At 40.0% G+C, this 27,815-nt stretch overlaps 2 protein-coding genes across 2 annotated transcripts in view; one reads left to right on the top strand and one right to left on the bottom strand.

The window, feature by feature from the left end:
* Nucleotides 1–7,415, bottom strand: part of phactr3a (phosphatase and actin regulator 3a) — a 96,868-nt gene extending 89,453 nt beyond the window's left edge. Inside the window, 1 exon segment of the mRNA XM_034171542.1 lies at nt 7,249–7,415. Coding sequence (XP_034027433.1) covers nt 7,249–7,351 — 103 coding nt within the window. The 5' untranslated portion in view covers nt 7,352–7,415.
* Nucleotides 7,416–8,820: 1,405 nt separating this feature from the next.
* pigt (phosphatidylinositol glycan anchor biosynthesis, class T) lies at nt 8,821–26,242 on the top strand. Its single transcript, XM_034173222.1, has 11 exons — nt 8,821–9,214; nt 11,698–11,875; nt 12,041–12,168; nt 14,579–14,679; nt 14,850–15,024; nt 15,154–15,251; nt 15,390–15,546; nt 19,323–19,523; nt 22,990–23,155; nt 23,394–23,477; nt 23,584–26,242. The coding sequence occupies exons 1-11, from the start codon at nt 8,863–8,865 to the stop codon at nt 23,831–23,833; spliced, it is 1,890 nt and encodes a 629-aa protein (XP_034029113.1). The 5' UTR covers nt 8,821–8,862; the 3' UTR covers nt 23,834–26,242.
* Nucleotides 26,243–27,815: the final 1,573 nt, after the last annotated feature.

Genomic DNA, 27,815 nt, shown 5'->3' with positions numbered 1-27,815 from the left:
TCAAAATTTGGCACTTCCGCGAGATTCCATGGGATCTTCTCTGTCAATCCATGTGATGGTCTAGTGGTTAAGCTGTTGGACTTGAGACCAGAGGATCCCTAGTTCAAATCCCAGCCTGACCGGAAAATCACTAAGGGCCCTTGGGCAAGGTCCTTAATCCCCTAGTTGCTCCTGGTGTGTAGTGCGTATCTTGTATGGCAGCACCCTCACATCGGGGTGAATGTGAGGCATTATTGTAAAGAGCATTGAGCGTCTGATACATATGGAAAAGCGCTATATAAATGCAATATGCAATCCATTTACCATTTTTTGCCTTTGAGTTTCTGTGGGAGCTCTCACAGAAAGGTGGTGCATTCATCATAACATTAGGATACAGTGTCCTCCTAAAGTATTGGAACAATTGGAATTTCACACATTTTAATTTGTTTATGCCATTTCAAATACAAGAAATACAAAAATATAAAGAATAAAAATTTCTAAAATTATCTTCCTCAAACTCAAACTGCAAGCAAATCTCTAAAACTTGATAAAACCTGTAAATAATAATCAGTTTTATTCAGACAAGTCAGGGGATGGAAACATGAACATTCCCAAGTCACTGAATATGTCTTTGACTTTATTTACATCAATTATGAAGAAATACAAAAGTTTCACCAAAACATCAAATCTAAGCTTTCATCTGAAATGTACTTTCTGTCAAATTGTAGCTGAACTATCAGGTCTTCTTTTTAAGAAAATCCTCCTCTACACCACTTCATCAGGAAGCTGGATTTTATATTTTTAATTAACTTATATCAAGTTGTAGACATTTGCTTTCAGTTTCAGTTAAGGAAGATAACTTTAGATTTATTTATTTGTATTTGAAATTGCATAAACAAATTAAAATGAGTGAAATGCCAAGTGTTCCAATGCTTTTGAGTACAGTTGAGGAACACTTTGTGGCGTGTGTATTTTTAAGTGAAATGCATCATCCTGGTGTCACTCAGAGAGCAAAATTAAGTGATTATTTAAGTCCTTCAGACAGCAAAATTAAGAGGTTATTTAATCAACAGTTGCCTGCTCGCTTAAAAAACACTGGAGACAAATGCATATATAAGACAACCTGAATTAAAGGAGAAATGCCGCTTTTAACAACCTGGACCTCATTTCTGACATAAAATACGGTCGTTTACTCACCAATATAACTTTGGTGTAATTATTAGTCCACGGTTCAAACGACGTGTTCAGTTCAAATCTGAGGCAAACATTTTTCTTCTTCTACTAAGGTGGATTAGAACTTTTTGTGGTACACAGCACCAACTACTGGACAGGAGGAACCTAGCAGTCAGTGTGACTCACTGATTTTAAAATGCAGCTCTTTTCAACCAGACATGCGGTGCTGTGACATCTCAATCATCTGTGTCCAATCAGATTTCAGGGGAGTCCAGTGCAACCCTGGCCTCCACTCTAGCTCTACCCATGCCAGTAAGTGTGCAACATTTGACAGTTTCTGTTTCACTATGGACTCGAAATTTGGCACTTCCTGTTTCAGTGTGAACTTGCCACTGAGTTCCCGCGAGATTCCATGGGATCTCGTCTGTCAATCCAGGAAGTGTTTGACATTTCCTGTTTCACTGTGGACTCAAAATTTGGCACTTCCTGTTTAGGACGCCCTGTACCATGAGTGAGCTTCGCGCCGCTGTGTGACGCTTCGCTCATATTAGGCAGAATAAATATAATCATGTTTTCATTGTCCTTATACTAATATATAATCACCGGTGTTCTTGACGCTGTGGACCAGTTCATGCAGGACTGATGGGGTTTCTTTATGGAATGAAGCTTTCAGGTGTCCCCTCCAAACAGTCAGCTTGGTCAAACTCAATGAAGATTAAGTGCAACTTTGAACAAAAGTGACATTTTATTAGCGGCGCATCTGAAAGAATCCTTGACTGAACAAACAAAGTAAGTGGCTGAAGCTTTTTAACAGCGTGTTGCTGCTCATTTGTTAATCAGCCTTTACAAACATATTCTCAAATCAAAAGGTTCACGGAGAACTCTCACTTCAATATCCACAAGGCGACGACTCAGAAATGTTACAGCGAGCAAGAGAGAAAACACTGAATATCAGCTGGCTGCCTTTAAAGCGTTTATCATGATATAATTTCAGGGACGTTTGTATGTTTTTTGACTCCTCTGGGGTCCTGTGGTCGATGAACACTGACCCCAGAACAGGATTTGTTCTTGCAAGGGTCAAAAGTCAAAATGTATGTTTTTCACTCTAATTTGAATTTCTGCAGTTGCCCAGATGAGGTCACATTTACTACAGGCCAATTATTGCGGTTCAAGGTCACTGGAGTCAAAGGTCAAATTGAGCTTTTTTAGTCTAATTTGTGCAACATTTGGCGCAAATATAGAGGTGAGTTCTGCAGTTGCCCAGGTGACTTCAAATTTGCCAAAATTCAGGCACTGGGCAATCACTGAGTCTGTTTGTTAACTTTCTCCTCCCAGATTCTTTTGTTTATTTCTACCAAACTTGGCTCTGGTCTGCCAGTGAAGGTTGACCTTAAAATTACCCTTTAAGCATTCATCTTGGCAAAGGACAAATTTGATTTAAAATCCTATTTAGCCCAACTGTGATACACATTCATGTGGATTCCGGAACTGTCCTGTCAAGATTAGACAGGGGTCAATAATCATATCAATCCCTCGGTGGCGAGGAAGATTGTCTCTTGGTTGATTCCTGATGGGATGCTGCAATTCTGCATCCAGGTTTGATCTAGAGGTGCCTGTGCGTGGGTTTGTTGAACATGGGAATGCCATTGCATGCAGACAAACACACGGTCCTTGACAGATCTTCAGCCTGGTCTGATGGCTGGGAAATCCAAGACGATTGAGGTTTGAGGACCTGCTGAAACCTTCATTTGCCTTCACAGCTGTTCCACATTTCACCCCAATAGGCAGTCCCCTACTTGATCCGTTATCCAGGTGTCACGACATGGACGAGGGTTTGGAGTCTGACACACACAGAGGTCAATAGAATTTTGGCGATGGTCAAGGTCACTGGGGTCAAATGTCAGGTCACCATAGACCTTAATGAAAAAGCTGAGAACTACATTTACATTTCTGCATGAATATTAAGTCCAATCTCACACCATTTCATGATGGCTTCATGAAAAGTAAATTAATCTCTTAGATTGTGATACCATTACGAAACGCTCTACATTTTCATGACACAAGCACAAATTTATTTTGTGACTATATCACAAAATGCAGTGATGTGGGAGGGTCTGTGGGGGTTATGGTCAGGGGTAGGGGAAGGAAAAAGGATAGAATTAGTAAAATAAAACTAAAAAAAAAAAAGTGTCCTGAAAAGAGCATGAAAAAACAAAAGCGTGAGACTGGCTGGAATATTATGCATTCATTTGTTCAAGAGAAAAATCATTGTTGGTTTTGTATCAGCTGGAACTGTCGTTGCTTTTGACTCTTCTCTCCAGTGTTTGGAGGAAACGGTGTCAGCCTCTGCAGCTGCACAGTCTGCTGTGTCGGGGTGAAAAAGCAGCCTTTGCCAAAGGATTACTTTGCCAAAGGATTACTTTGGCAAAGGCTGGTGTCCCAGACGCTGGCACAGGGGAGGGGTTGGGATGGGGGTAGTGTGTACTTTGGGTCAGCAGACACTGACATTGTCCTTGCAATGACGAATGCATTTACAGTGCCTTTCATTTGCACATTCACATCCAATGTTCTGCACCTCTCATCACCAGAGCGGTCGTGTTGTTTGTTCAGGTGTGTCAAAGACCTAGTGTGACATTACCACATCGACACGTGTGAATTTAATCATCCACAGGAGGTTTGATTCCAGCATGGCTCCTTAAAAAATGTGCTGTGATCTTACACAGGTGTGAAAAACACAAGCCTCATTAGACAACAGTTGAAAGGTGAATGGCACTTGTTTTTCTGAATCATTCAGTCAAGTCTTGTGCATGTGCGTAAAACTAAGCATGAGTGGGAGCGAGCAATGAGTCTTTCCAAACCCACACAAAGTGGCCCTAAATAGTCTCGCTTATGTAAAAATCCATTTGAACGGAACGCAAGAACCAATGAAATAAATGAGACATAATAAGAACCACGGGAAGGAGATGTTCTCTGCACATTATTCTCTTAATATTGAAAGATCAGTTCATTATACATGCAGCCAGGAGACTATCAGAGCACACACCATCAAAAGGAGGTCTGATTATTTTAATCACGTTTATAATTAACCACCAGAAAAATATCAAAATGTGAACAGAGTTTTTTTTCTGAATGCAAGTTAACCACCACCTAATATTTTCCTTGATCACAGAAAAAAAAGAAAAAAAAAACAGTTAATGTCATCGTTTTACACTTTAAATCCAATTTACAGATGTTTAGATACAGTTTGAAAATGGAAATCTGGTTTAAAAGCAGTTTAACTGTATTAAAAGCACTTGAAAGTCGGGATGAATCACTTTAAAACTGGATGACCTCAAATTCAGACTGGAAATTCAGTGTAAGACATTTAACACGTGATTTTAAAATGTTTAAAGCCTGTGAAGAATAAAACTATTTAATATATGTATGAAGTGGCTTAAAAGTAACTCAAACCATTCCATCAATCTTAGTTTAAAACTGAAGACAAAATCAGTTCGTCTCGCATATCTTTATGATCAGTTTGTAGCTGTTATAAACAGTTAAAAAACAACAACAAAGCAGTAAATGCTGATTTTAACTTATTTAAAGTGACTTAAAAGTCCAAATAACAATTTTCCTACATTTGAAAATTATGTTATTTGGGCACATTCTAATCATGTGCAACTGATGTACATACTTAAGTCACGTTTCCTTTTTCAGTGTTTTACAACCAGTTTGAAACATTTTAATGCGAATGAAACACTTTGTTTATTTAATGTTTGAAGAAGTTGAAATGCATTTTATGTCATTAAATCATATTTACTGTGGAACACCTGTTAAAATCTTATTTATGATGAACAGAACATTTAAAATTGGGTCATGCCATTTTTCCATTGGTATTCATCCATTTAAAATCCTATATAAAAAAGCAGTAAGCACTTGGTTTAAAACCCAGTTTAACTCATTTGAAGCACTGCATTTTGTTCAGAACATTTTAACACTAGTTAAAATGGCATTAACTTCTGAATTAAAAGCACTTTTAAAATATTTTTGACAAGTGTGCTGTTACCATTGTAAAATGTAAGACATCATTCAACCATGTTCAATTACTTTAAAAAAAAAGTTGAAACCGTATTTAAAATAAGACCAGTTTAAAGTGTTTAAAACCATTCCCAGAACAACTATAAGACTTGAAAGATCATTAGTCTACATTTGGTCTCAGTTTAAACCAGACTGTCTGATGTAAAAAAAAAAAAAAAAAAAAAAAAAAAAAAAAAAATCAGTGAAAATTGTTATCTAACACCATTTAAAAATGATTGACAATGTATAAAACTAGCCATAAAGCAGTTTAAAAACCAGCATTTAGCTCAAATATAACATTTAAATGCACATTAACCCAATTTTAAATGGCTTAAAACACTTAAACCATCGAACTTTGTGTCTTTCAGTTTGAAACCATTTAAAAAGTCAGATTATTTAAAATATGTAGTATATGTAAAATAATGTTACTGTTTGCTTCAGACTGCTTTGAAATGGTGAAAAGTAACATGATATCTGATTTAACAGTCATTATGATTGTTTTAAAAAAGTTTAAAACCAAATAGCCAGTTTAATTCAGCTGTACATTATTAGTAAATGGACTGCATTTATATAATGAAATATTTTTTAAACTTTAAATCAGTAGATCAGTTTAAAACCATTTTTTAAAATTCTCTAATATAGCCAATGTTGAGACATCCATTTTAATGTCAACAGGTTTAAAAGCTGCTTTCCTTGGTGTGAAATAATTTAAAATCACCATTTACTTAAATTTTCAAATATAGCCATTTTAGTTCATCTTGGGGCAACATATGCTGTGATGTGACTCGATATAAATAAACTGAATTATTTTCAATCACAAAAATTATACCATCTGATTTAACTCCGTTTCAAAGTGTTTCTTAAAAGCACTTTAAGCCATTGATCTTCATGTCTTTCAGTTTGAAACCATTTAAAAATCAGATTATCTTAAATATATATAAACTAATTTACTGTTGGCTTTAGACTTGTTTGAAACACTAAAAATGAAAACATAATATCTGATTTATCCATGTTTATAACACGTTTCAAGAAGTTTAAAAGCACTCATTATTATCAGTTTAAAACCAAATAGCTAAAACCAGTTTAATCCAGCTGCCAGTTCACACGGATTTAATGGTTTCAAAGCATTTACAGACTTTAAAACTTTGGTGGAGATCAATTTAAAACAATGTTTTAAAAATTCTCTATTAGCCATCCACGTGAGGTAATTTAACTTTGAAAAGGTTTAAAAGCTGTTTCCCTTGTACTTTTAAACTTTAAAGTTCAAATATAGCCAGTTGGTGGCATTTTATTTCACCTTGGGGTGACTTATGTTGTGGTGTTGCTCGATAAAAATAAACTGAATTATTTTCAATCATGAAAATTAAATATAACGTCTGGTTTCAAACGGTTTTTAAAGCAGGTATCTTTGTAAAATTGTTTAGAGCTAAACTTATTCAAATTAAACAAAAAAAAAAGGAGCACAAACAAGACAAAATTTGGCCTCCCCCTTAAAAATGTATGTTGACCAAAAAATTGATGATTATTTTTTCCTATCTGTTGATGGAGGCCATTCTGTGCACATACCACTCACGCATGAATCGATGCGTGGCGTTCACGCACCGCTGAGCCGAACAGACCACCTGCAGCACGTGATCACTTGGTATGTATTGATTATTGATCAGTCCTGGGGAAGGAGGGGTGAGTCAGATGAGCTGTCAGTGCGGAGCTCCAGCAGCCGCCATGTGTTTGTGAGCGTGCGTGAGTGCCCACATCACGGACCACACACACACACATATATATATATATATGTAAATGACCGAAGCCTGTGGAACCCACCGGCGTTTAAACGTGTGTGTGCGCGCAGCAGCCATCATCCACAGACACGGAACATTAATTTTCAATTTGCATCATCGCCGCCGCTCGTAATCTCAGTCTGGCTGCTGGACGCGCACATGCGCTAATTATCTCTCCGGTGTCCTCGCGTCCCGGAGCGCGCGCGCGGAGAAACGGCACACAATCAAACAAACATTCTTCCATCCGTCCGTCCGTCCGTCTTACCTGCGCTGTGCGCCAAATCGATGTCCGGTTCGGTGAGGATGTTCGGGTCACTTTGAGATCTGGCCCGCTGCAGACAGCTGTCCAGTCCGCCCGCTGCAGCCATCGGGAGGCAGCGCAGGAATCCCCGGTCAGATATTCAAAAGCCAACCGGAGCCGGGCAAGGTCGGGAGGAAAAGAAGATTTAATTCGGCCCGACAGCAGCGTCTTCGAGCATCCAACCACCGCCACGGAGCCGAGTGCAGATTCCGTGCATGCGTCCGTGCGCGCCGCGTGGATGTGGGAGGGGTGACGTGCCCCCCGATGATGCCCGAAGCTCAGCAACACCAAATATAATGCAGGCTGTGCACGCTGACCAGGCGCGTGCGGTGTTTATTTTAGGATATGTGGGTCATATACAAAAAAAAAAAAAAAAAAGAGGGAGAGAAAGACAAAATTTCAGGCTCAATTTCTATTTTAGGCTATTTTATTTTACTTTTTATTTTGCAGGTTATACCAACGCACTGTGCCGCAAACTAAGTAATATAAGCTATAAATGTATGTTTCATTATGTATTTAAGTGCAAAATGCGATGACACGTGGGTCACGTGGTACCAGCATTCAGGAATAATGTCGAGCCAATCATGTTTCTGACAAATTGACATTATGATTATGCCACATATGTTTTTTTTTTTCTTTTCTTTTCTTTTGGTCACTAGTTTGCCAAACTAGAGTTTGCTCGTCTATTTTTTTTCCCATTTTAAAAGATATAAATAATGGGACACATTGTCTGTTATAAATAACACATCAACTATGTCAAATTGCATTACACCACATGCTATTATATTAAAATATGTTAAATATAAGCTCAGTGTATCTGTACTGTGTAAAAGTTTTAGGCACATTAGAATTTAGATTTTTAAAAATAATGTTAAATGTTCAAGTGTTACTATTCCATCAAAAATCAACTTACATTTGTTTGAATATTTCGGGGGGGGGGGGGGGGGGGGGGGTTCGTATCAAATCACAAACTTGCCTTTCACATTTAAAAAAACAAAACAGATTTACTTGTGTGTGTTGCCTTTGTGACTTAATAATAAAAATGATTAGAAAAGCCTAATTAAATAAAACTTACTGGAAATTACGGTAAACGACCAAAAGGAAATGCACTTTTTTTTAACATAAAAGGAAGAAAATGTGTATTTTAAAGTTGAAAAGTGCTCATACTTCTCTATCTCTCATTTGCATTTTTTTTAAGAAAAATGAATATTTATATGCCTAAATATTTGAACATTAGCCCAAAAGTTGCACTAAGCCATGCACACGAAAAAAAAACCTGTTTAAAACTGCTTCAACAATAATGTTTCATAAAATTAATTTAATATATTTTTATATATAATTACAAATAACGTAAAATTAATTTAAACTTTTATTTATATGTCCGCGAAATTACATTATTTTTAAATAAAGTAAGATGTGCGCTTCTTTATTGATTTTTTTTGTTTGTTTGTTTGTTTTAAATATCGTTTATTTTTTGAACATAAAAACAAAATGCAAAGGACTCCATGGAAGCAGCCTATTGGCTACTCGGCGGTGTGACGTCAAATCACGGAAGTGAAATCACTTCGCAGCAGAAAAATGGTACCTTCAAAGTGCGTTTTCGTAGTTTTGTTGTTATTAATTTGTAGGTTATCAGTGTGTAATGCTGCCGACGACGAAAAGACAGCACCAGTCAGCGATGACTCTGCGGTAAATGAGCCACACCGAGCCGTGGTGGGCGAGGACCGTCTTTGGGAAGAGACCGCGGTGGAAGAAGCAGCTTCAATAGGCGAACAACTCCCGTCTGCCGTCGAAGCCTCAGCTGGCGTCCCGCCGCCCATAGACGACTTCCAGGAGGAGCTGGTGCTCAGACCGCTGCACTCCGGTGATATTTACGCTAGCTTTCAGTTCCGCACCCTGTGGGAAACAGATTTTACGACACGAAATAGAGGTAGAGTGTCTTATACGGTGGTTACGTGATTGTAAACCAGTTCAAAATTAAAATTCGAAGAGGTCCAGTTCGAAAAAATTCCTCAAGCAAAGTAGCCCAGTACAGGTGGATCTAAAATATAATATAACACAATGCTAAAATACCCTCTGCTGTATGAGCATAAAACGGGGAAACAATGTGACCTTTTGACCCCCTAAAATAGGTCAAGGATAGTAAAAATTAGAATACTGTGGAAATTTTTTATTTTTTATTTTTTATTTTTTTTTTTGGACAGATATTTCAGGATGTGTAAATTTTGAGATATTCTAGGCTCATGCCTTACATATAAACTAAAAAAAATTTCAAGCATTTTTATTTTAATGTTGATAATTAATTGATTATCAATTAATTAATTGATAATTAAAAAAGTGGGGGTGGGGGGTGTGTAAGTTGTTATTTAAATGGTAAATGGACTGCATTTTTCCATCTGCATCAAACGCTCAAAGCGCTTTACAGTTATGACTCACATTCACCCATTCATACAAACATACTGACACACTGATGCCAGGGTACTGCCATACAAGGTGCTTACTACACACCGCGAGCAACTTGGGGATTAAGTACCTTGCCCAAGGGTCCTTAGTGATTTTTCCGGTCCGGCTGGGATTTGAACATACTATTTATGCCGTTTTAATACCGTGAAACTCTATCTGGTTCAGTACACACAACCGCAATCACGGGGAAGACTGCTAACTTGACAGTTGTCCGGTAGACACTCCCTCCTCTTCAAAGAGGGTAAGCTGCAAAAAGTCATTGCTTTTCTATTTGCAGAGTGCTATATCAAAGCATATTCATGAAAAGTTGACAGGAAGGGAAAAGCGTGGTAGGAAAAGCAGCAGGGATGACCACAGCCTGTCAAACAAAGCTGATTCAAGAACTTGGTGGCACTTCACAAGGAGTGGACTGACACTGGTGTCCATGTATCAAGAGCAACCACGCACAGACGGGTCCAGGAAATGGACTACAGGTGTTGCATTCCAAGTGTCAAGCTGCTCCTGAACCAGAGACACTGTGTAACAATGCTGTGATTTGTCGCTACCTTTCCTGTGTATACTTTCACTGTCTACCGTAAAAACAAAGAGGAAAGCTGCACAGTTAAAATAAGATGACTGTAAATGCAAGAAAAGTTAATTAATTCATTCATCTTCTACCGCTTAGTCCAATTAAAGGTCGCGGGGGGCTGGAGCCTATCCCAGCAGTCATAGAGCGCGAGGCGGGGTACACCCAGGACAGGACGCCAGTCTGTCGCAGGGCCACAAACAGACAAACAAACACAGACACACCCACACACACACCTACGGACAATTTAAAGATAATCCATCTAACCCGCATGTCTTTGGATGTGGGAGGAAACTGGAGCACCCGGAGGAAACCCACGCAAACACAGGGAGAACATGCAAACTCCACACAGAAAGGCCACGGGAATTGAACCCACGACCTTCTTGCTGTGAGGCAACAGTGCTAACCACTAAGTCACCGTGCTGCCGCAAGAAAAGTTGCCCAGCTTAAAACAGAAATGGTCTGTCAAATTCTAATGATAGGTCTGGGTCCATATAGCACGGTATTTGGTTCTGTACCCGAACAGCAGTCCATTTATTGGTGATGGTGGCTGTAAATGAATGCCTACATGCTGTTTTTATTTGACTTCCAGTTGTAAATATGCATCTTGAGAATTCCTAATTTACATTTATTCCTTGTTGAAAATTGGTGTTTGCTGAACTTGATCATTTGTGTATCCATGGTAACAGGGCATTGAAGTGTTTTAGTCACATTGCAATAAAAGGATCTCAAGTTGAAAACTTAAAAATAAGCACTTCAATAGAACGATGCATCAAATATAAAAAGAAACATTGTTTTTGAGTATATCATATCCCATAGGCGTGTCTGGATTCAAAATTAGGCACACATGTGGCTGAACGTGCAGCTTGTCTGCCACCTGCTGGCTGGCTGGTGGATGCTGCTCCATTTCCACTCAGCCGTACTAACTGGTGTGCCCAGGATGCAGTGGAATGGGCAGAGGCAAGGTTGCGGTACAGCATCAATTTTTAACACTAGCGGATTTGCAGGAAATGTTGCAGAGCTGTACCTGGACAGAAATATTCTCAGGTCTAAACCTATAGAACTGTTTGTTTAGTTTATAAAAGTTAGAAATTGTGTAGTGGTAATGTCAGTTCAACAGCAGTTTAATCTGTTAAGTAAGTGACAATCTGGTTTTAAAGTTGTACAAATGAAGTTTAGTTTTTACATCGCTATGAATGTAAAAAAAAATCAGGCATGTTATTTTGGCACAATCACATTACAGTGATGACAAAGTTTGTTTTTTCCTCCTACCCTTTTTTCCTTCTACCCAGTCGATCAATGAATAACAGCTCAGAGTGACTTTTCTATTATCAATACAGACAACATTATTTTTGCTGTCTAAAATGTGGCATTTTATTCCTCAGTTTCTCATTACCGGCTGTTCCCCAAGTCACTTGGCCAGGTTATCTCAAAGTTTTCCATGCGAGAGCTGCACATCTCCTTCACACAGGGCTACTGGAGGACCATGCAGTGGGGTCAGCCATTTCTGCCCTCCCCACCCGGGGCTGAGCTGTGGGTCTGGTTTCAGGACTCTGTGACAGAGTGAGTGCAACATATGAGCAAAGTCTGCCTTTAAAACAAATGCAGTTTTTATATTTGGGTGAGTTTTTGTAAATAGCTGATTATATGTCACTATTCTTTCAGGAGATTTGTATATTACACTTTGTACTTCTTTTTTTTCCCCCTTTCTTTTTCCTCCACTTTAAGTGTGGACGGCACATGGAAGGAGCTGACTAACGTTTTGTCAGGGATCTTCTGCGCCTCACTGAACTTCATAGACTCCACCAACACCGTGCAGCCCAGTGCCTCCTTCAAACCGTTGGGGGTCCATAATGGTAAGACTTTAGGTGGCTTTGCAAAATGTAAGATGGACTGTAATCGGGTACCTTAAGGGATAAGTTCATATTTTAACACCGTAGTTAAATTAAAACCCTTAACAATCGAGACTCTGAGTGATGTAGAGCTCTATTACTATGCTCCAGTAGTTGAAACAGGAGGTGATTTTGTAAAAATGTGGACTCAGTCCTGAAAGAATTTAATTCAGGGATGTTGGCGTCTGGATGCCTGAAATGGATCCAGATCCCACCATCCTGGCTGCTGAGGCTGTCCGCTTTCTGCCTGTTAGCGTTTTCAAAAACAGTTACGAGATTTCAGACAAATGCACATCTACTTCAAGTAGTAGAAACATTTGATAAGTGTTACATTTGTGAGAAATTTTCATTTTTTTATCTTTAATTTGAGAAATAAATGCATGTCAGTGTGGTAATCTCAAAATCCAACGTTCACTCAAAATAGAAGCAAAATAACACCAGTGACCTACTTTTTTAGTTGGTGGCACAAAATGTTGGAAATGTGGCTGTTGTTTGGTTTTATTTGTTTTTTCTTCCTTTCATATACTGGATTGTATCAACCCTGGGCCGGTATAACATAGTTCCGGTGTCTGTCTGTCTGTCTGTCTGTCTGTCTGTCTGTCTGTAGGTAAATAGTCCCTCTAAAAATGTAATAATATCACCAGAAATATGTGATGTAAGCACCGCTTTGAACCAGGTCAAGTAACGAAAACAAGAAACAACTGACATATTGCTAGGAATAAATATTAAACCAGAAACTTCTTTTTTTTTAATGCTCCAGAACAGAAGGATTTAGTAGAAATAATGGTAACTGATAAAAAGGTTAATTTTTTTCTCATTATTTTATTACAAATTATAATGTTTTCCATTTGCAATGACTCGGTGCTGAGTTCACTTCCTGTCTTCTTTTGAACATTGTGCACATTCTTGATTGGGGGAGAGAAATTTACCAGCAGCAGGTGATTAAGGTAAACTGTGGGTGTGGTCTCCCTGTTTTCAACCATTACAGGTCTAATGTATATATCTCCTATGTACCTTTATAAGTGTTGGTCGTAGACAAAAACATCAGTGTTTGATGGACAGGCTAACATGTCAACAGCAATAACCCAGATATAATTAGCTAGCTCCAGTTAGGCTAAACAGTGTGCAGCATAGTCTAGATCAGGGGTCTTCAACTCCAGTCCTCAAGGGCTAGTGTCCTGCAACTTTTAGATGTCATTGCTTCAACACACCTGAGTCAATTAATGAGTTCATTAGCAGCACTCTGGAGAACCTGACTGCATACTGAGGACGTAATTCAACCATTTGATTCAGATATGTTGGACCAGGGACACATCTAAAAGGTGCAGGACACTGGTCCTTGAGGACTGGAGTTGAAGACCCCTGACCTAGATTAACTGGATCATTAGAGAGAGAATATAGAGTACAAACAGTGTGGCCTATAATCAGTCATTATTTTTATAACTCCTAAAACACATATATTGTTGTGTCACACAGTCGTTTGAGTTCATTTAAAGCCGTACTGCCGGTGTCCCGGAGATGTCATTCCTATTGAGATGCCAGCCCCCCCACGCACATGGTCATGTGTGCACAGTTCTCTTGACCAACATTTTCACCCATCCCCCTGTCGGGGTTGACCACTGATCTGTGTATATTACTGGATAGCTCATTGGCTGCCATCTTGCCACTCCCAACGTATGCAGACCACACATAGACAGCTTATTAGAACATCAACAATTTCAAGTAATAACTGAGCTGATTCTCAACGCCTAAAGCTCCAAAACTATGCACAAGTAGACCTAATAAATGTCTTAAAATAGTTCATCCAACACAAAACACGTGACTGCACATGTTGTGTTAATAAGCCACTTATTATTATTATTATTATTATCTTTGCTTATATGCTGGAATAAGGGAGAGAACTCTTCAAATTATTGTTCATTACTTCCCATTTCAGTCATACTCACAGGTGAAATATTCATCCACAGCCTTTGATCTGGTAATTTGTGCAGTTTGTTGAAGATATTTTTAAACAAAATTACAAAGAATAAAGTTACGTGTGCCTCACTAAAGATCAATAGAAAAGAGCATTCAGGAGAGCAACAACGGAGTGGTAATATGGCGGCCGGTTTGCTTCAAAAATATTGGCCAGTGAGCGATCCAGTATTATATAGAGGTCAGTGGTCCGGACGCATAAATCGACAAACCCACACATCTCGACAGAACACTGGGACCCTGTTGATACAGTTGTACTTCTTGTTCAGCAATTGTTTGAAAATGGAATTGATTGATGTCTCAGGTTGAAAATAAGTCAACTTGCCTTTTTAAGATTTTGCAGGATGCAGGTATGGAAGATAATTCTTGAGGTTTTGTTTTGTGTTTGTTTGTCTTGAAGTGACGGATCACCGCTTTCTTCGCTACGCCACCCTGCCAGGAGAAATTGTTTGCACTGAAAACTTGACCCCCTGGAAGAAACTGTTACCCTGCGCCTCCAAGGTGTGTCTGTGTATATCTCGTCTAACAATCACTGCAGGAACTAACCATGTCCGCCACTTTGTGTGGCACATTTAATCACATCTTTAAACCTGTAACTGCAGTTGCAATTTTTGATTTTATATTTCTTCTTCAACGCTTTCTGTCTTGCATTCCATGTTGTTTTTAATAAGGCTGGTCTCGCTGTCCTGTTGAAGTCAGAGAAACTTTTCCACAGCAGCTTCCACTCGGAGGCGGTCCACATCAGACCGCTGTGTCAGGACGAGCAGTGTCAAACCACATCCTGGGAGCTGAGACAGACGCTGAATGTGGTTTTTGATCTGCACACTTCTGGACAGAGCAAGCGAGGTGAATCAAAACACCGCTGGCCATTCTTTGATGTTATCTCCTTCATTTAGATTTGTTTCCATCTTTTATTGTTTTGGAGTTCTCATGTTTAAAGAAGCAAACCAATAACACGTTTGTTTGTTCCTTTAGAGTGGTCTCTGTTCAAGATGTTTTCTCGCACGCTGACGGACGCCTGTCCGCTGGCTTCTTCCAGCAAAATCTATGTTGACATCACCGATAATTCACAGGTCAGCATTTGTTTTTTATTCTCCACATGATGCACAAAGCAGCAGAGATATTTAAAAAAAAAGATGAAGCAGCACTTCTTTAATCATAATTATTTCCCAGGACAATGTAGACATTTCCAGATGTTGGTCCATTTACAGGGGGAGCACTTCGATCTGAGCCCTGCCTCTCCCCTACTGACCCAGGCAGTCGTTCTGGGGGACAGACGGACCTTCTCAGTCTACGATCTGAAGGAACAAGCCACTTATGGGTCCGTGCGCTCCCTCAACCTGCTGATACGCTGGAAGTCTAGTGAGGGTGAGTGAGTCAAACTGAAGTCAGAAGAGAATAATCTTCATTTTTCGCAGGCACAAACACCAGAGTTGAAAGTCTTTGTAAGGCCACCTTGACACTTGCACAAATTTGATCCCCATGCTGGCATGCATTCTTGCATGCCAGTGAGTAAACTCGTAATCTGTGCGAGGCCTTGCACGCAATGGCACGCATTGATACGCCGTGACATGCAGTGTTTGTGAATAGGTTGTGCAGTGTTCACGCAAGTGGCACGAAATTCATGCGTGACAGAAATTTTGAACATTTTAAACTTTTCTTTGCGCACTTGCACATAGCCTCGCACAGATTAGGCACAATTTACTTATTGGTATGCAAGATTGTGTGTCAGTGCGGGGATCAAATTCCTGCAAGTGTCAAGGTGGCTGAAGACTGTAATTTATGACCGTGGTGTCACTTGGTGCCTGTTGCATGTTTCAGTGCAATGACAAGTGTTCTGCGATGATGATAGGAGTTGCTGTGATGCTGCTATGGTTATTTTTTTGGGCCATATTTATTTTAATCAAAGGATATTGTAGTATTTGAGCATTTTGGATGATTTTTTTGGGGGGGGATGTCACATTGTCATCTCTCTATCACAAAAGTAGTTCCTGCTTTTTAGATGCCAAACTAGGTACATCTACAGTAAATTTACTCTCATTGTCTATTTCTGTTAACTTCCATCATTGTGTGGGGAAACTCACCCTGATCATCAGATCAGGTCTGGGAGCTGCCGCTGGTGCCATGCATCGCTGCATCCACCACACTATGGTGGATGACAACATCTCAGGCAGACAGCCGGTCCATCCTCACTTGTCAAAAGTAACAATCTTTTTGCTTCAGCCAGGTGAAACACAGGCATCCCCTTGGCTTTCTCCAGCTGCAGGAGTCCTCAACTTTGAGGCAACTGCATGCTGTATCATGCAAAGAGACACATGGCCAAAAATGTTGCAGCTGACATTCCCTCATAATGCATGTGATACTTCTCATCTCTGTCTCCCAAATTAGCTGTTACTTTTACAACATCAGTGCAGTGACCTAAGACATCCAAAGACATCCATTCATCTCCTTACATCACTGGTTATTGTCCAAATCTCAGAACTATACAGTAAGACCGGAAACACCGGCACCCTAAAGACGTGGACCTTTTTTCTCCTGAAAAAGCATTTGCATCATGAAACGCATCTGAGAAGCAACTCGTGACTCCATAATTTCTTTTCAGCCATGTCTGTCTCAAAGACAGAGGGCTTGGAGACATGAACGTTACTGCTGAGGTAAGTGGGTGTTTGACAATTTCACCACATACAGCTACAGTTTTGATGGCAAAGTTCAGGAAGTCATTGAAAGTCTGGTTCTTAGACATTCAGCTTCTCAAGCACTGCCATCAGGGTTTCCATTGGTTCTTCAAAGATCACATCATCTGTGAAGGGTTGTAGAGACCATCAACATAAGTACCTTTGTCGGCAAGGGAAAGTTTACTGACCTTGACTTGTGGATGAAGGCACCTCAGCCTCCACAACTCAGTGGATACCCCGGTGGCGGAACTTGAGATGTCAGCCATCGAATAGTGTAGGAACCGGAATGTTTCCCTGATCAATGGTAGAATTCTCCATGAAGAAGTCAAAGATTTTGCCTTTGCTTTGCACAGAACTCGCAGTACCTGTGTGTAGGCCATCTATGATGTCCAGCAAATTGTTGGGGATCCTGCAAATTTTCCTCACAGAGCTGCCACCTGGACATGGATTATAGTGGTCAGAAATACATTGTGACCAGCAAAATCTTTTAAAGGCGAAATGACAACAGTTCTTTTCTAGTGATGTAACTTTAGTGTTGTGACCAAAGTCTGGTTTTGTCACAGGCCTGTGTGTCTCCTCACTGGTAATCAGACCTGAACATCATAGATTATACAACCCCTGGCAATAATTATGGAATCACCGGCCTCGGAGGATGTTCATTCAGTTGTTTAATTTTGTAGAAAAAAAGCAGATCAGACATGACACAAAACTAAAGTCATTTCAAATGGCAACTTTCTGGCTTTAAGAAACACTATAAGAAATCAAGAAAAAAAAATTGTGGCAGTCAGTAACGGTTACTTTTTTAGACCAAGCAGAGGGAAAAAAATATGGACTCACTCAATTCTGAGGAATAAATTATGGAATCACCCTGTAAATTTTCATCCCCAAAACTAACAACTGCATCAGATCAGATCTGCTCGTTAGTCTGCATCTAAAAAGGAGTGATCACACCTTGGAGAGCTGTTGCACCAAGTGGATTGACATGAATCATGGCTCCAACATGAGAGATGTCAATTGAAACAAAGGAGAGGATTATCAAACTCTTAAAAGAGGGCAAATCATCACACAATATTGCAAAAGATGTTGGTTGTTCACAGTCAGCTGTGTCTAAACTCTGGACCAAATACAAACAACATGGGAAGGTTGTTAAAGGCAAACATACTGGTAGACCAAGGAAGACATCAAAGCGTCAAGACAGAAAACTTAAAGCAGTATTTCTCAAAAATCGAAAATGCACAACAAAACAAATGAACGAATGGGAGGAAACTGGAGTCAACGTCTGTGACCGAACTGTAAGAAACCGCCTAAAGGAAATGGGATTTACATACAGAAAAGCTAAACGAAAGCCATCATTAACACCTAAACAGAAAAAAACAAGGTTACAATGGGCTAAGGAAACACAATCGTGGACTGTGGATGACTGGATGAAAGTCATATTCAGTGATGAATCTCGAATCTGCATTGGGCAAGGTGATGATGCTGGAACTTTTGTTTGGTGCTGTTCCAATGAGATTTATAAAGGTGACTGCCTGAAGAGAACATGTAAATTTCCACAGTTATTAATGATATGGGGCTGCATGTCAGGTAAAGGCACTGGGGAGATGGCTGTCATTACATCATCAATAAATGCACAAGTTTACGTTGATATTTTGGACACTTTTCTTATCCCATCAATTGAAAGAATGTTTGGGGATGATGAAATCATTTTTCAAGATGATAATGCATCTTGCCATAGAGCAAAAACTGTGAAAACATTCCTTGCAAAAAGACACATAGGGTCAGTGTCATGGCCTGCAAATAGTCCGGATCTTAATCCAATTGAAAATCTTTGGAAGTTGAAGAAAATGGTCAGTGACAAGGCTCCAACCTGCAAAGCTGATCTGGCAACAGCAATCAGAGAAAGTTGGAGCCAGATTGATGAAGAGTACTGTTTGTCACTCATTAAGTCCATGCCTCAGAGACTGCAAGCTGTTATAAAAGCCAGAGGTGGTGCAACAAAATACTAGTGATGTGTTGGAGTGTTCTTTTGTTTTTCATGATTCCATAATTTTTTCCTCAGAATTGAGTGATTCCATTTTTTTTTTCCCCTCTGCTTGGTCTAAAAAAGTAACCGTTACTGACTGCCACAATTTTTTTTCCTGATTTCTTATCGTGTTTCTTAAAGCTTGAAATGACTTTAGTTTTGTGTCATGTCTGTGATCTGCTTTTTTTCTACAAAATTAAACAACTGAATGAACATCCTCCGAGGCCGGTGATTCCATAATTTTTGTCAGGGGTTGTATAATCCTTTTGTTAATTTGGAAAATATTGTGATGTAACATCCATTTATAATGTGCACCATAGTAAAAAAAAAAAAAAAAATAGATTATCAGCTCTGTGCTTGTTGAATTGAACCATGTTCTGTTGAGTGTTCCTTCACGTGCCTTGTATTTGTGTGTGTTTTTTTTTTTTTTACTCTCCTGCCCACAGATGAAATGCTGCATCCTCGGCTGCATGCTGAACGTTATGTGGCCGGTTACGGGCTGCAGACAGGAGAGATTCACACACTGATGTACAACAATCACCCGTACAGGTCATTTCCTGTGCTGCTACTGGACTCGGTGCCCTGGTATCTGCGTCTTTACGTCCACACCCTCACTGTCATCAGCAAGGGAAAGGACAACAAGCCCAGTGAGTCACTGTAGAAAATAAATTTGATTCCAGATGTGTGCATCAGGCTACCTGTCCACCCAGATGTAAGTGGGTATCAGCCTTCACAAGGGGAGAAACCTGCATTCATTTCATGTGACAGTATCTGGGGATAAACTATAGCCTGACAGGCTTCAGGGCTGACATAGAGCTTTATGGCTTACTCTTTCAGTTAGAAGTAGGAAATTCATGGAAAAAAAAATCTCTGTTTTGATTTCTTTTTTCCCCAAATTATTTCACTTTTAATTAAGTCATATATGCTGCTCACTTAAACCTGTAGACCTCAAGTTAACAGATTTAAATGGCTTTGGGGTCAGCTGAAACATTTGATTAGCTGGAGATTATCCTGTTGGGGTACCACCATTTAAAAAGCTCCATTTCGGTCAATTAATAGCCAAAGAGGATTTAGAAAAGTGTTTTCATGAGTACCTGTTTGTGATCACAGTTTGATGCGGTCAGAAATTCCAGAGCATGTCTTCAGTTGTTCCTGAAATGAGATGTTGCCGTGCGTCACCATATTCAGTACACTACAGAACTGTCAACCCTCCTCCACGCATCTGTCTGCCACAGCCAGGTGATACTTGGCATCCCCTTGGCAGTTGTTGGGGTCCTCATCAATATGAGGCACCTGCACGCTTGATCATTCTCTTGAAAATGTGCCACATAGCCGCAGTATCATAACTGATGTAACATTACAATGCAAGCACTTCACCTCATCTGTCTCCGTGATTGGTTCTCAATCCCATTCCTCATGATCCCCTAACCTGGACAGTTTTCATGTCTGTCTGCTCTGCCAAAGGCTATTTCACTCATTCATAAATGGACTGAGCCAATCATCTGTGTTTAGAGCAGGCAGAAAGAAAGTCCCAATTCAGAAAAAGTTGGCTTGGGAAGGAATCCGGGGGGAACCTTACACTTACTTTGACTTCTGCTTGTCACTGCAGACAGTTTGAACCCAAGATAGTGTGTTTTGTGTTAATTTAATTAGTTAATATACATCCATTCATGCATTTAAGGCCTTTGACACATTCTAATCTGGAGGAATTTCATTGCATAAAGGGCAAAGGGTGCAAGCCTAAATTGAACACCCGTGATCTCCGATATGTCAAATGGCACTGCATTAAGAACAATCATTCATCGATATTTGATATAACCACATGGGTAAGGCATCACTTTGGGAAACTTTACAATAAGTACTTGCATTCACAAATGACAATTAATCTTTACTCTGCAAAAAGAAGCCTTATGGTGCATTTACACATAATGACGACAAGTCACGAATTACACAAAGTACACATTCTTGGCCACTGATCACGAATGTGATGATTCTGTGCAGAAGTGTCAGGTGCCCCCAGGAACTGTTAGGACCTGTTAAGACACGTTAGGATTAATGGCACGTGTCACTGGCGAATTATTACGAGCCATTACGCATGGTCAAGGATATTGCCCCGGGCTGTTTTGAATTTGGAGAATTGTCTCCACATACCCCACATATTCTACCATCAGCTGATGAAGACTTCACACCACTCCAGATTGTTCCTCACCTCCCAGATGAATCCACAGCAGAAAAAGAACTTCATCATTGCTTGCGTAGTTGGGCTCTGGAGGAGGTGAGGAGATGTCTGGCTGCACGTGAGTCTCGTCTCACTCCTCTGGTTCCTCTGGCTCAGACTCGTTCTCCTGCTCATCAGTCACAACAGCAGGTGGAACACCTGCAGGAGTGACCTGAGGAGCTTCAGCAGGAACTGTGGAACAACACTTGGCCGACTTCGCGTCACTGTTCCTCTTCGGCATACTGCATCAAACTGAACGTTGTGGAGCCGAGTTTAATAATTGTGTGCACAGGACGGAAAACGGTGATCCGTCATGGCGTGCAGTGAAATATGACTGCATTACAAGTAGTGTTAAAACTTGACAGTTTCCGTGTCACTTCGTAATAACACGTAACAGTTTGGGCTCCAAGAACCATCATAGGAACCACTAGGAACGTTGTCACATTCTATTAAGGATCACTACTCATCAAGACGGATCAATACGCTCAGTTGCAACCTCTACGACATGAGGCAAATGAGGGTGGTGTGTGACATTCATGGAAGACTTTTTTGGCAGCCAAAAACATGCTCCACGAATATCAAGAATATCACACACCAACACGCACTATTAAGAAACCTATTCAGATGCATTAAGTCACGTTAAGAATGTCAGGAATGTGTCACAAATGACAGAAAAATGACATTCGTAACACGTCTTGCTTATGTGTAAACGCACCATTACGTCAACTGTCCAGAAGTGGCGTTGACTAATCTGGGCTCCAAGGCATCTGGGTTGTACCATCACAGTGGAAATGTGTGTTGTGGTCCGATGAAATGCTATGCCATATCTTTTATTTATTTATTTTTGGAAGAAATGGACACAGTGTGCTCCAGACCAAAGACCTAAAGGAGCATCCAGACTTGTTTTCAGCAACAAGTACAAAAGTCAGTCATGGTGTGGGGTTGTGCCAGTGCCATCGGCAAAGGTAATTTACTCTTCTGTGATGGCAGCATTAACTTAGTACTGAACTTTTAGAGCGACACATGCTGCCTTAAAGATGACATCTTTTCCAGGGACATCCTTGCATTTTTTCAGCAAGACGATGCAAAACTACATTCTGCCCACATAACAAAGGCATGGCTCCAGAAGAAGGTGACTCTGTACCATTGCACAGCTTAAGATGTATTTGCAGGAAGAATTCAGTTCATTTATATGGCACTAAATAACTTAAACCACTCCAAGGTGCTCTACAAGGGTAGGGACTCTTAATTACTTGGACCTTCATTCTACTGCAAAGGTATCAGCATCAACTCTCTCCAGGGACCTCATCATCACTCTGAGCTCTTCTCAAACATTTCTTGATGTCAAAGATCAAACACCCAGAGGCAGGAATGTGCAGAGATCAATGTAACAAGTATATACTGCTGACAGTTTTGAGTCCAAGAAGTCATTGAAAGCTTTGGTCTTAGTTTTGCTCGAGGACAGTTGCAGATCCAGATGTACTGCCAAATTCAGATGCTCTGTACAGCACTTCTTATAATCTCATCTCTGCCTCATATCCTGGAAAGTCAAAAATGTTTTCCATAACTTTGAATCCATCTGTGATATTTCCTTACCATATCGGAGGACTTACTCCAAGTAGTTGATACTTTTCACCACAGGGTGGAGCTAGCGAGTCATATTTCTCTGTTGTAAAAATGTTCTTTTTGTGTTTGCATTCTTACTCCACATTATCAATCACTTTCTTGGCATTCTTAAAGTGCATTATGTGTGGATATGACTTGCATTCTTACTCCACATTATCAATCACTTTCTTGGCATCCTTAAAGTGGATTATGTGTGGATATGACTTGCTAAAGCTACAAAGGATCACAGGAGTCTTGAGTGACTGTTCGGGTTTCTCTTCCTCTGCCAGGTTACATCCACTACCAGCCGTCCAAGGACCGTGTGAGGCCACACTTGCTGGAGATGCTGGTCCAGCTTCCTCCTAACTCGGTGACCGAGGTTAGCATCCAGTTTGAGAGGGCTCTGCTTAAGTGGACCGAATACACTCCTGATGCCAACCACGGTTTGTACGTCGGGTACGTACACCAGGGTCTCATTTCCTCATGATTTCCTGAAATCGTTGATGCTGTTTCTCTTCAAACTGAACTTGTGTGTGTGTGTGTGTGTGTGTGAATTCCGATATCTCATGATTTAGTACTTCTGCAACATGTGGATTTGAAGTCAAAACTCTTTTTGGATTTATTTTGGGAATGGGGTGGGGGGAGGATAATCCCTTTCTAACTTTTGTAATGACTGAAATGTGTTAACCTTTAGGTCTTCTGTCATCAGTGCTCTTGTGCCAAGTATTGTTGCCATGGACACAAACATCACTCATGAAGGTCCCCTTTTCAGCTCGTTGTAAGTATATAATTGCAGAAAAGCAACAGTTTAAGATGGGCTTCTTGAAACTTAAGTCCTGTTAGTAAAATCAACTTGAGCAGCTTCTTTTGGGTCTTCCTGCTAGTTTTCCCTGCAGAGAGGAGACTAGCTTCTTCGTACGGATCTACACAGAGCCTCTCCTGGTCAACTTGCCAACTCCAGACTTCAGTATGCCTTACAATGTCATCTGCCTGACCTGCACCGTGATTGCCGTGGGCTACGGCTCCTTGTACAACCTACTGACCCGTAGTTTCCAGATAGAAGAGCCCAGCCCGGGATTAGCTAAGCGGATAGCAAACGTCATTCGCAAGATTAGAGGCGTCCCGCCACTATGAGTGTGGACACGGGCACAAACTGGTGCCAACTTTTTGGTGTTTTTGGTGAAACCACGGGTGAGTATGTGACTTTTCAGGGAAGAAAAGAGTCAAACACTGGTGTGATTGGTTTTTTAAAACATCACTTGGAAGAATCATTCTTAAATGAAATAAGATGTTAATACAAATTTCATCAGGATCCTGACTGAAAATGGAAAAACAGTGGACTTTGAGTTGGGCACGGCATAAGAGTTTTATTTGTCAAGTACGAACAACCAAATGTGTAGTATACTGTAGTTTTTGTTACTACGAGGAAAATGTAGCTAAAGTCTGTTTCTGCAAATATGGGATGAGCGTGACCTTGTGTAGGAGTAGTATTATGATGCTTTTTTTTTTTTTTAAACCTCATTTTGTGTTTTGGAGCCTGAGAGAAAATTCTCTACAAAGAAAAATCAAAATGAACTTCTTTGTCAGATTCACAGTTAGATCGTCGGCCAAAATTTTCCAATCACCACTTCACAGAATGGGAGCGGCTTGCCGTCTCACATCCAGCCTTAAAATTACAACAAGTCTTCCAAACAGCTGCAGGTGTGTCCCGTATTTCAGCACAATTAGTGTTCAGTTTTCAGTTAATGAGACACTAAGAAAAGTTATGTACATCACAGTTTCTGAGGACCCTGATGTACTTTAAAATAAGCTTCTTTGACCCACAAACTAAAGCCAAAAGATAATTACCGTATTTTCTGGAGTATAAGTTGTAGATCCTCTTAAACTAGTGTAAATAAAAAAAAAAAATTGCATCTTATACACCAGACAATACAGTTTACAGTGTGCTCTCCCCAAACCCGTGACCCAATCTTGGAAAAGTGGTTCAATTTTGAATTCAAGTGGTTGAAGATGAGATAAGTGAATCTATTTCCACAAGTATTCCAAGTATTTTAATTTTAATAATTATAATATTCATTCAAGGCTGAGTCAAAACTGTAAGTATTCAGTCACAGAATGTTCCCAAACTCTTTATTCTTATTTCCATCGTCACCCCTTTATGTGGAGGGGTTTACCCCAAAAGTTGTGGTATTCATATTTCTTCTGTCCCTTTACGTGGCTCTTAACCCCCCCCCAAATGGCTTGTGACTAGGGGTGGGGGGGGTGTGGTGTGTGTGTGTGGGGGTGACCTTGTCATGAGAATGTACTGCATTTTATGGCTGAATCACATGAAGGACTGGGCTGTGCATGGCAGCACCGTGTGCTGCTGCCAACTGACCAGTGCACCACCTTGTGGCCTGTTAAGTTCAACACCGTAAATGGAGTTACTCAGTTTATACATTTAAGTTTATTAATCACTAAGTAAGTCCCTTCGGCTGCTCCCTTGTTTGCACTCGGGGTCGCCACAGCAAATCCAAGGTGGATCTGCATGTTGAATTGGCACAGGTTTTACGCCGGATGCCCTTCCTGACGCAACTCCACATTACATGAAGAAATGTGGCAGGGGTGGGATTTGAACCCGGAGCCTTCTGAACTGAAACCAAGCGCATTAACCACTTGGCCACCACCCCTGCGCTAAGGAGCATTCATAATTATTTAATTAAGTAAAATAAATATGGTTGAGTAGTGATTAATAATTATGAATGCTCCAGCTATTTGAGGTCATTTGTCTTGGTTAGTTTGACCTTATCAGTTTGGGACGGCACAGTGGCGCATTAGTTTGTACTTTTGCTTCCCAGCTAAAGGTTCAAAGCCCATCTCTGCCAAAATCTTCTTAACCATCTGGAGTTGCTTCATGAAGGGCGTCTAATGTAAATCCTGTGCTAAATCAACATGTGGCTCAGTACCGGTGCTGCAGACCGAACGGTCCCTCTAAACATTGGTCCCCCCTGATGTAGCGGTTCACGGATTATCAGATCATTTTTGCTTCAAACTGCACTCCAGTCACCATCTGTTTCAGTGACAGTTATCTGAAGCTTTTGTACAACAATAATTTCCACATAAATTCAGCATTATTTCATCATAAAAGGCGGCAGAAGCGATCAGAGCGCCACTACTAAACGAGCTGCTAGCTGATGCGTTCACAGCGCGTCGGTTGAGTTTGGAATTAAAACAGCCTTGTTTCTGCTTAAAACTGACTTTAGAATGATTTAAGAGGTTTTACCTTTATTGTCTGATGGTTAATAATCCCATTAATCCATTTGATTGTTTTGGGTAAAGAGACTCCGTCTCAGACATGCTGCTGTGGTCTGAAATGACACATGCACACATGCAAAAGGCGGACGGATTTTTAGGGGTGGACTGTTCGGTCTGTGACACCGGCTCCACTTTGGCCATTCCAAACGGGAGAAGCCAAACAAAATTAATTTCTATTTGAGATAATCAGTTTCCTCAAATTGTTTGAATTGGACTAATAACTTCATAAAAACTTCATAAAAATTATTTCTGCATGACAATCAACCGCCCATCAATTTTGTAGAATAACACACACGTCTTCTCCGCTCATGTGTACGCGTTTGCTTCATTTCCTGTCGATGATGTGGGGGACATTGTTTAAAGACTTATTGTTTGTGTCGGGGAACATCAATTTATTGTCTTAAATAAAATGACAAATACATATTTCTTAGTCATTGTGTTCAAACAAACCTTTGATTACCTTTGACAGTGATTATCAGCCCTGAATATTTGGAAAATGGTTGAAATACAAAGGCAGGAAATGGCAGTTTGCATTTAATTTGTTTAATATTCTCTTTGGAAAACTTTGGCCATCATTTTTACTCCTTTAGCATGACTCTCCACAGTGTTAAAAGTGGAAACTGTGAAGTGCTTAATGGAGGCTTTAACTAGTGGTGGGCACCGCTAACCAAAAAATTAGCTTCGATAACAGATAATGAGCTAAATGAAAAGTTATCTTATAAAGAAAGCTAAACCGATAAACCACCCAAAAATTTATCGGAAGCTACAGATAACTGATAACTTCCAGTATTGTCTCCGGTATACTTGCAACTACCTACAAGCTAATTTTGAGTTTTAATACCACAGTCGATTCTGTTCGTATCAAAGGTGACTACAGACCCAAACAATGAGTCAGCACTTCTGTCTTTGTGTGTCCTGCATGCTGCTGGAAGCTTCTGTTTACTACATAGCTCCCAGCAGTGAAGCAGTTGAGAGGAGCAGCGAAGCTCAACTCTCTACTCGATAACAGCGTTGCCGTGAGGTGGAGGTCTTGGAAAATAAAGCGGTGCTGACTTATGGTTTGGTTTATAAATAAAATTAATACTGATAGAATAACTCCATTAATGTCAATTCTGTCATTTGTACAAAGTTAAAATATAACATATATCTTTCAATGTTGAATAATGCACTTATATTAATTTTGAAGTTTTGTAACAAACACAGACAGATGGCAAAGGATTATGGGTAAAATGTGCCTCTGCTAACACTGATTGGTTGACTCATTCATAAACCAACATGTTAATGTGAGGTGAGCCATGTGTTGGTGTTTACAGATAAATGTGCTTTTTTAAGAGATACCTTTTTTTTGTAAAAAAAACAAAAAAAACAAAACAAAAAACAAAGGCATTTAAAAAAAAAAAAAAAAAGCCAAGTTGTAATTGGATAACTGTCTCATATAACGGGTGTCAAAATAAATAGAGCACTGCCAACTACTGGACGCTCAGTACTAGGGCAAATACTGCCATGAACACTACTGGCCAGTAGATGGCAGTAGAGACTGTGAAAACTTGCCAAAACAAAATTCCAGATAATCCCTGTCTGCTACGTTTAACGTGTGGAATTTAATAAATGCAAACTAAATTTCAGACGTCTTATATATATTACTCTGGAACAAAGACGACAGACAGTGTTTGGCATAAACAGGACTCTAATAGCAGGAATCGATTGCATTGATTCCAATTGAAAATAATGGAGGAGCAACCTGGGCTGCTTCTGGCATTTTTACTTAAACACAATAACAATGTCTATAAACCCAGAGAATATATTCACAAGAGTTTTAGGC

The sequence above is a fragment of the Thalassophryne amazonica genome, chromosome 6, assembly GCF_902500255.1.
Source record: "Thalassophryne amazonica chromosome 6, fThaAma1.1, whole genome shotgun sequence".
In the NCBI taxonomy this organism is placed as follows: Eukaryota; Metazoa; Chordata; class Actinopteri; order Batrachoidiformes; family Batrachoididae; genus Thalassophryne; species Thalassophryne amazonica.
This window is presented reverse-complemented; position numbering and strand designations above follow the sequence as displayed.

Coding starts and splice junctions, on each gene's coding strand:
- pigt (XM_034173222.1), top strand. CDS start 8,863: ATGGTACCTTCAAAGTGCGTTTTCGTAGTTTTGTTGTTATTAATTTGT. Junction 15,547..19,322: donor ACGCTGGAAGTCTAGTGAGG/GTGAGTGAGTCA, acceptor TCCTGCCCACAG/ATGAAATGCTGCATCCTCGG. Junction 19,524..22,989: donor GGGAAAGGACAACAAGCCCA/GTGAGTCACTGT, acceptor TTCCTCTGCCAG/GTTACATCCACTACCAGCCG.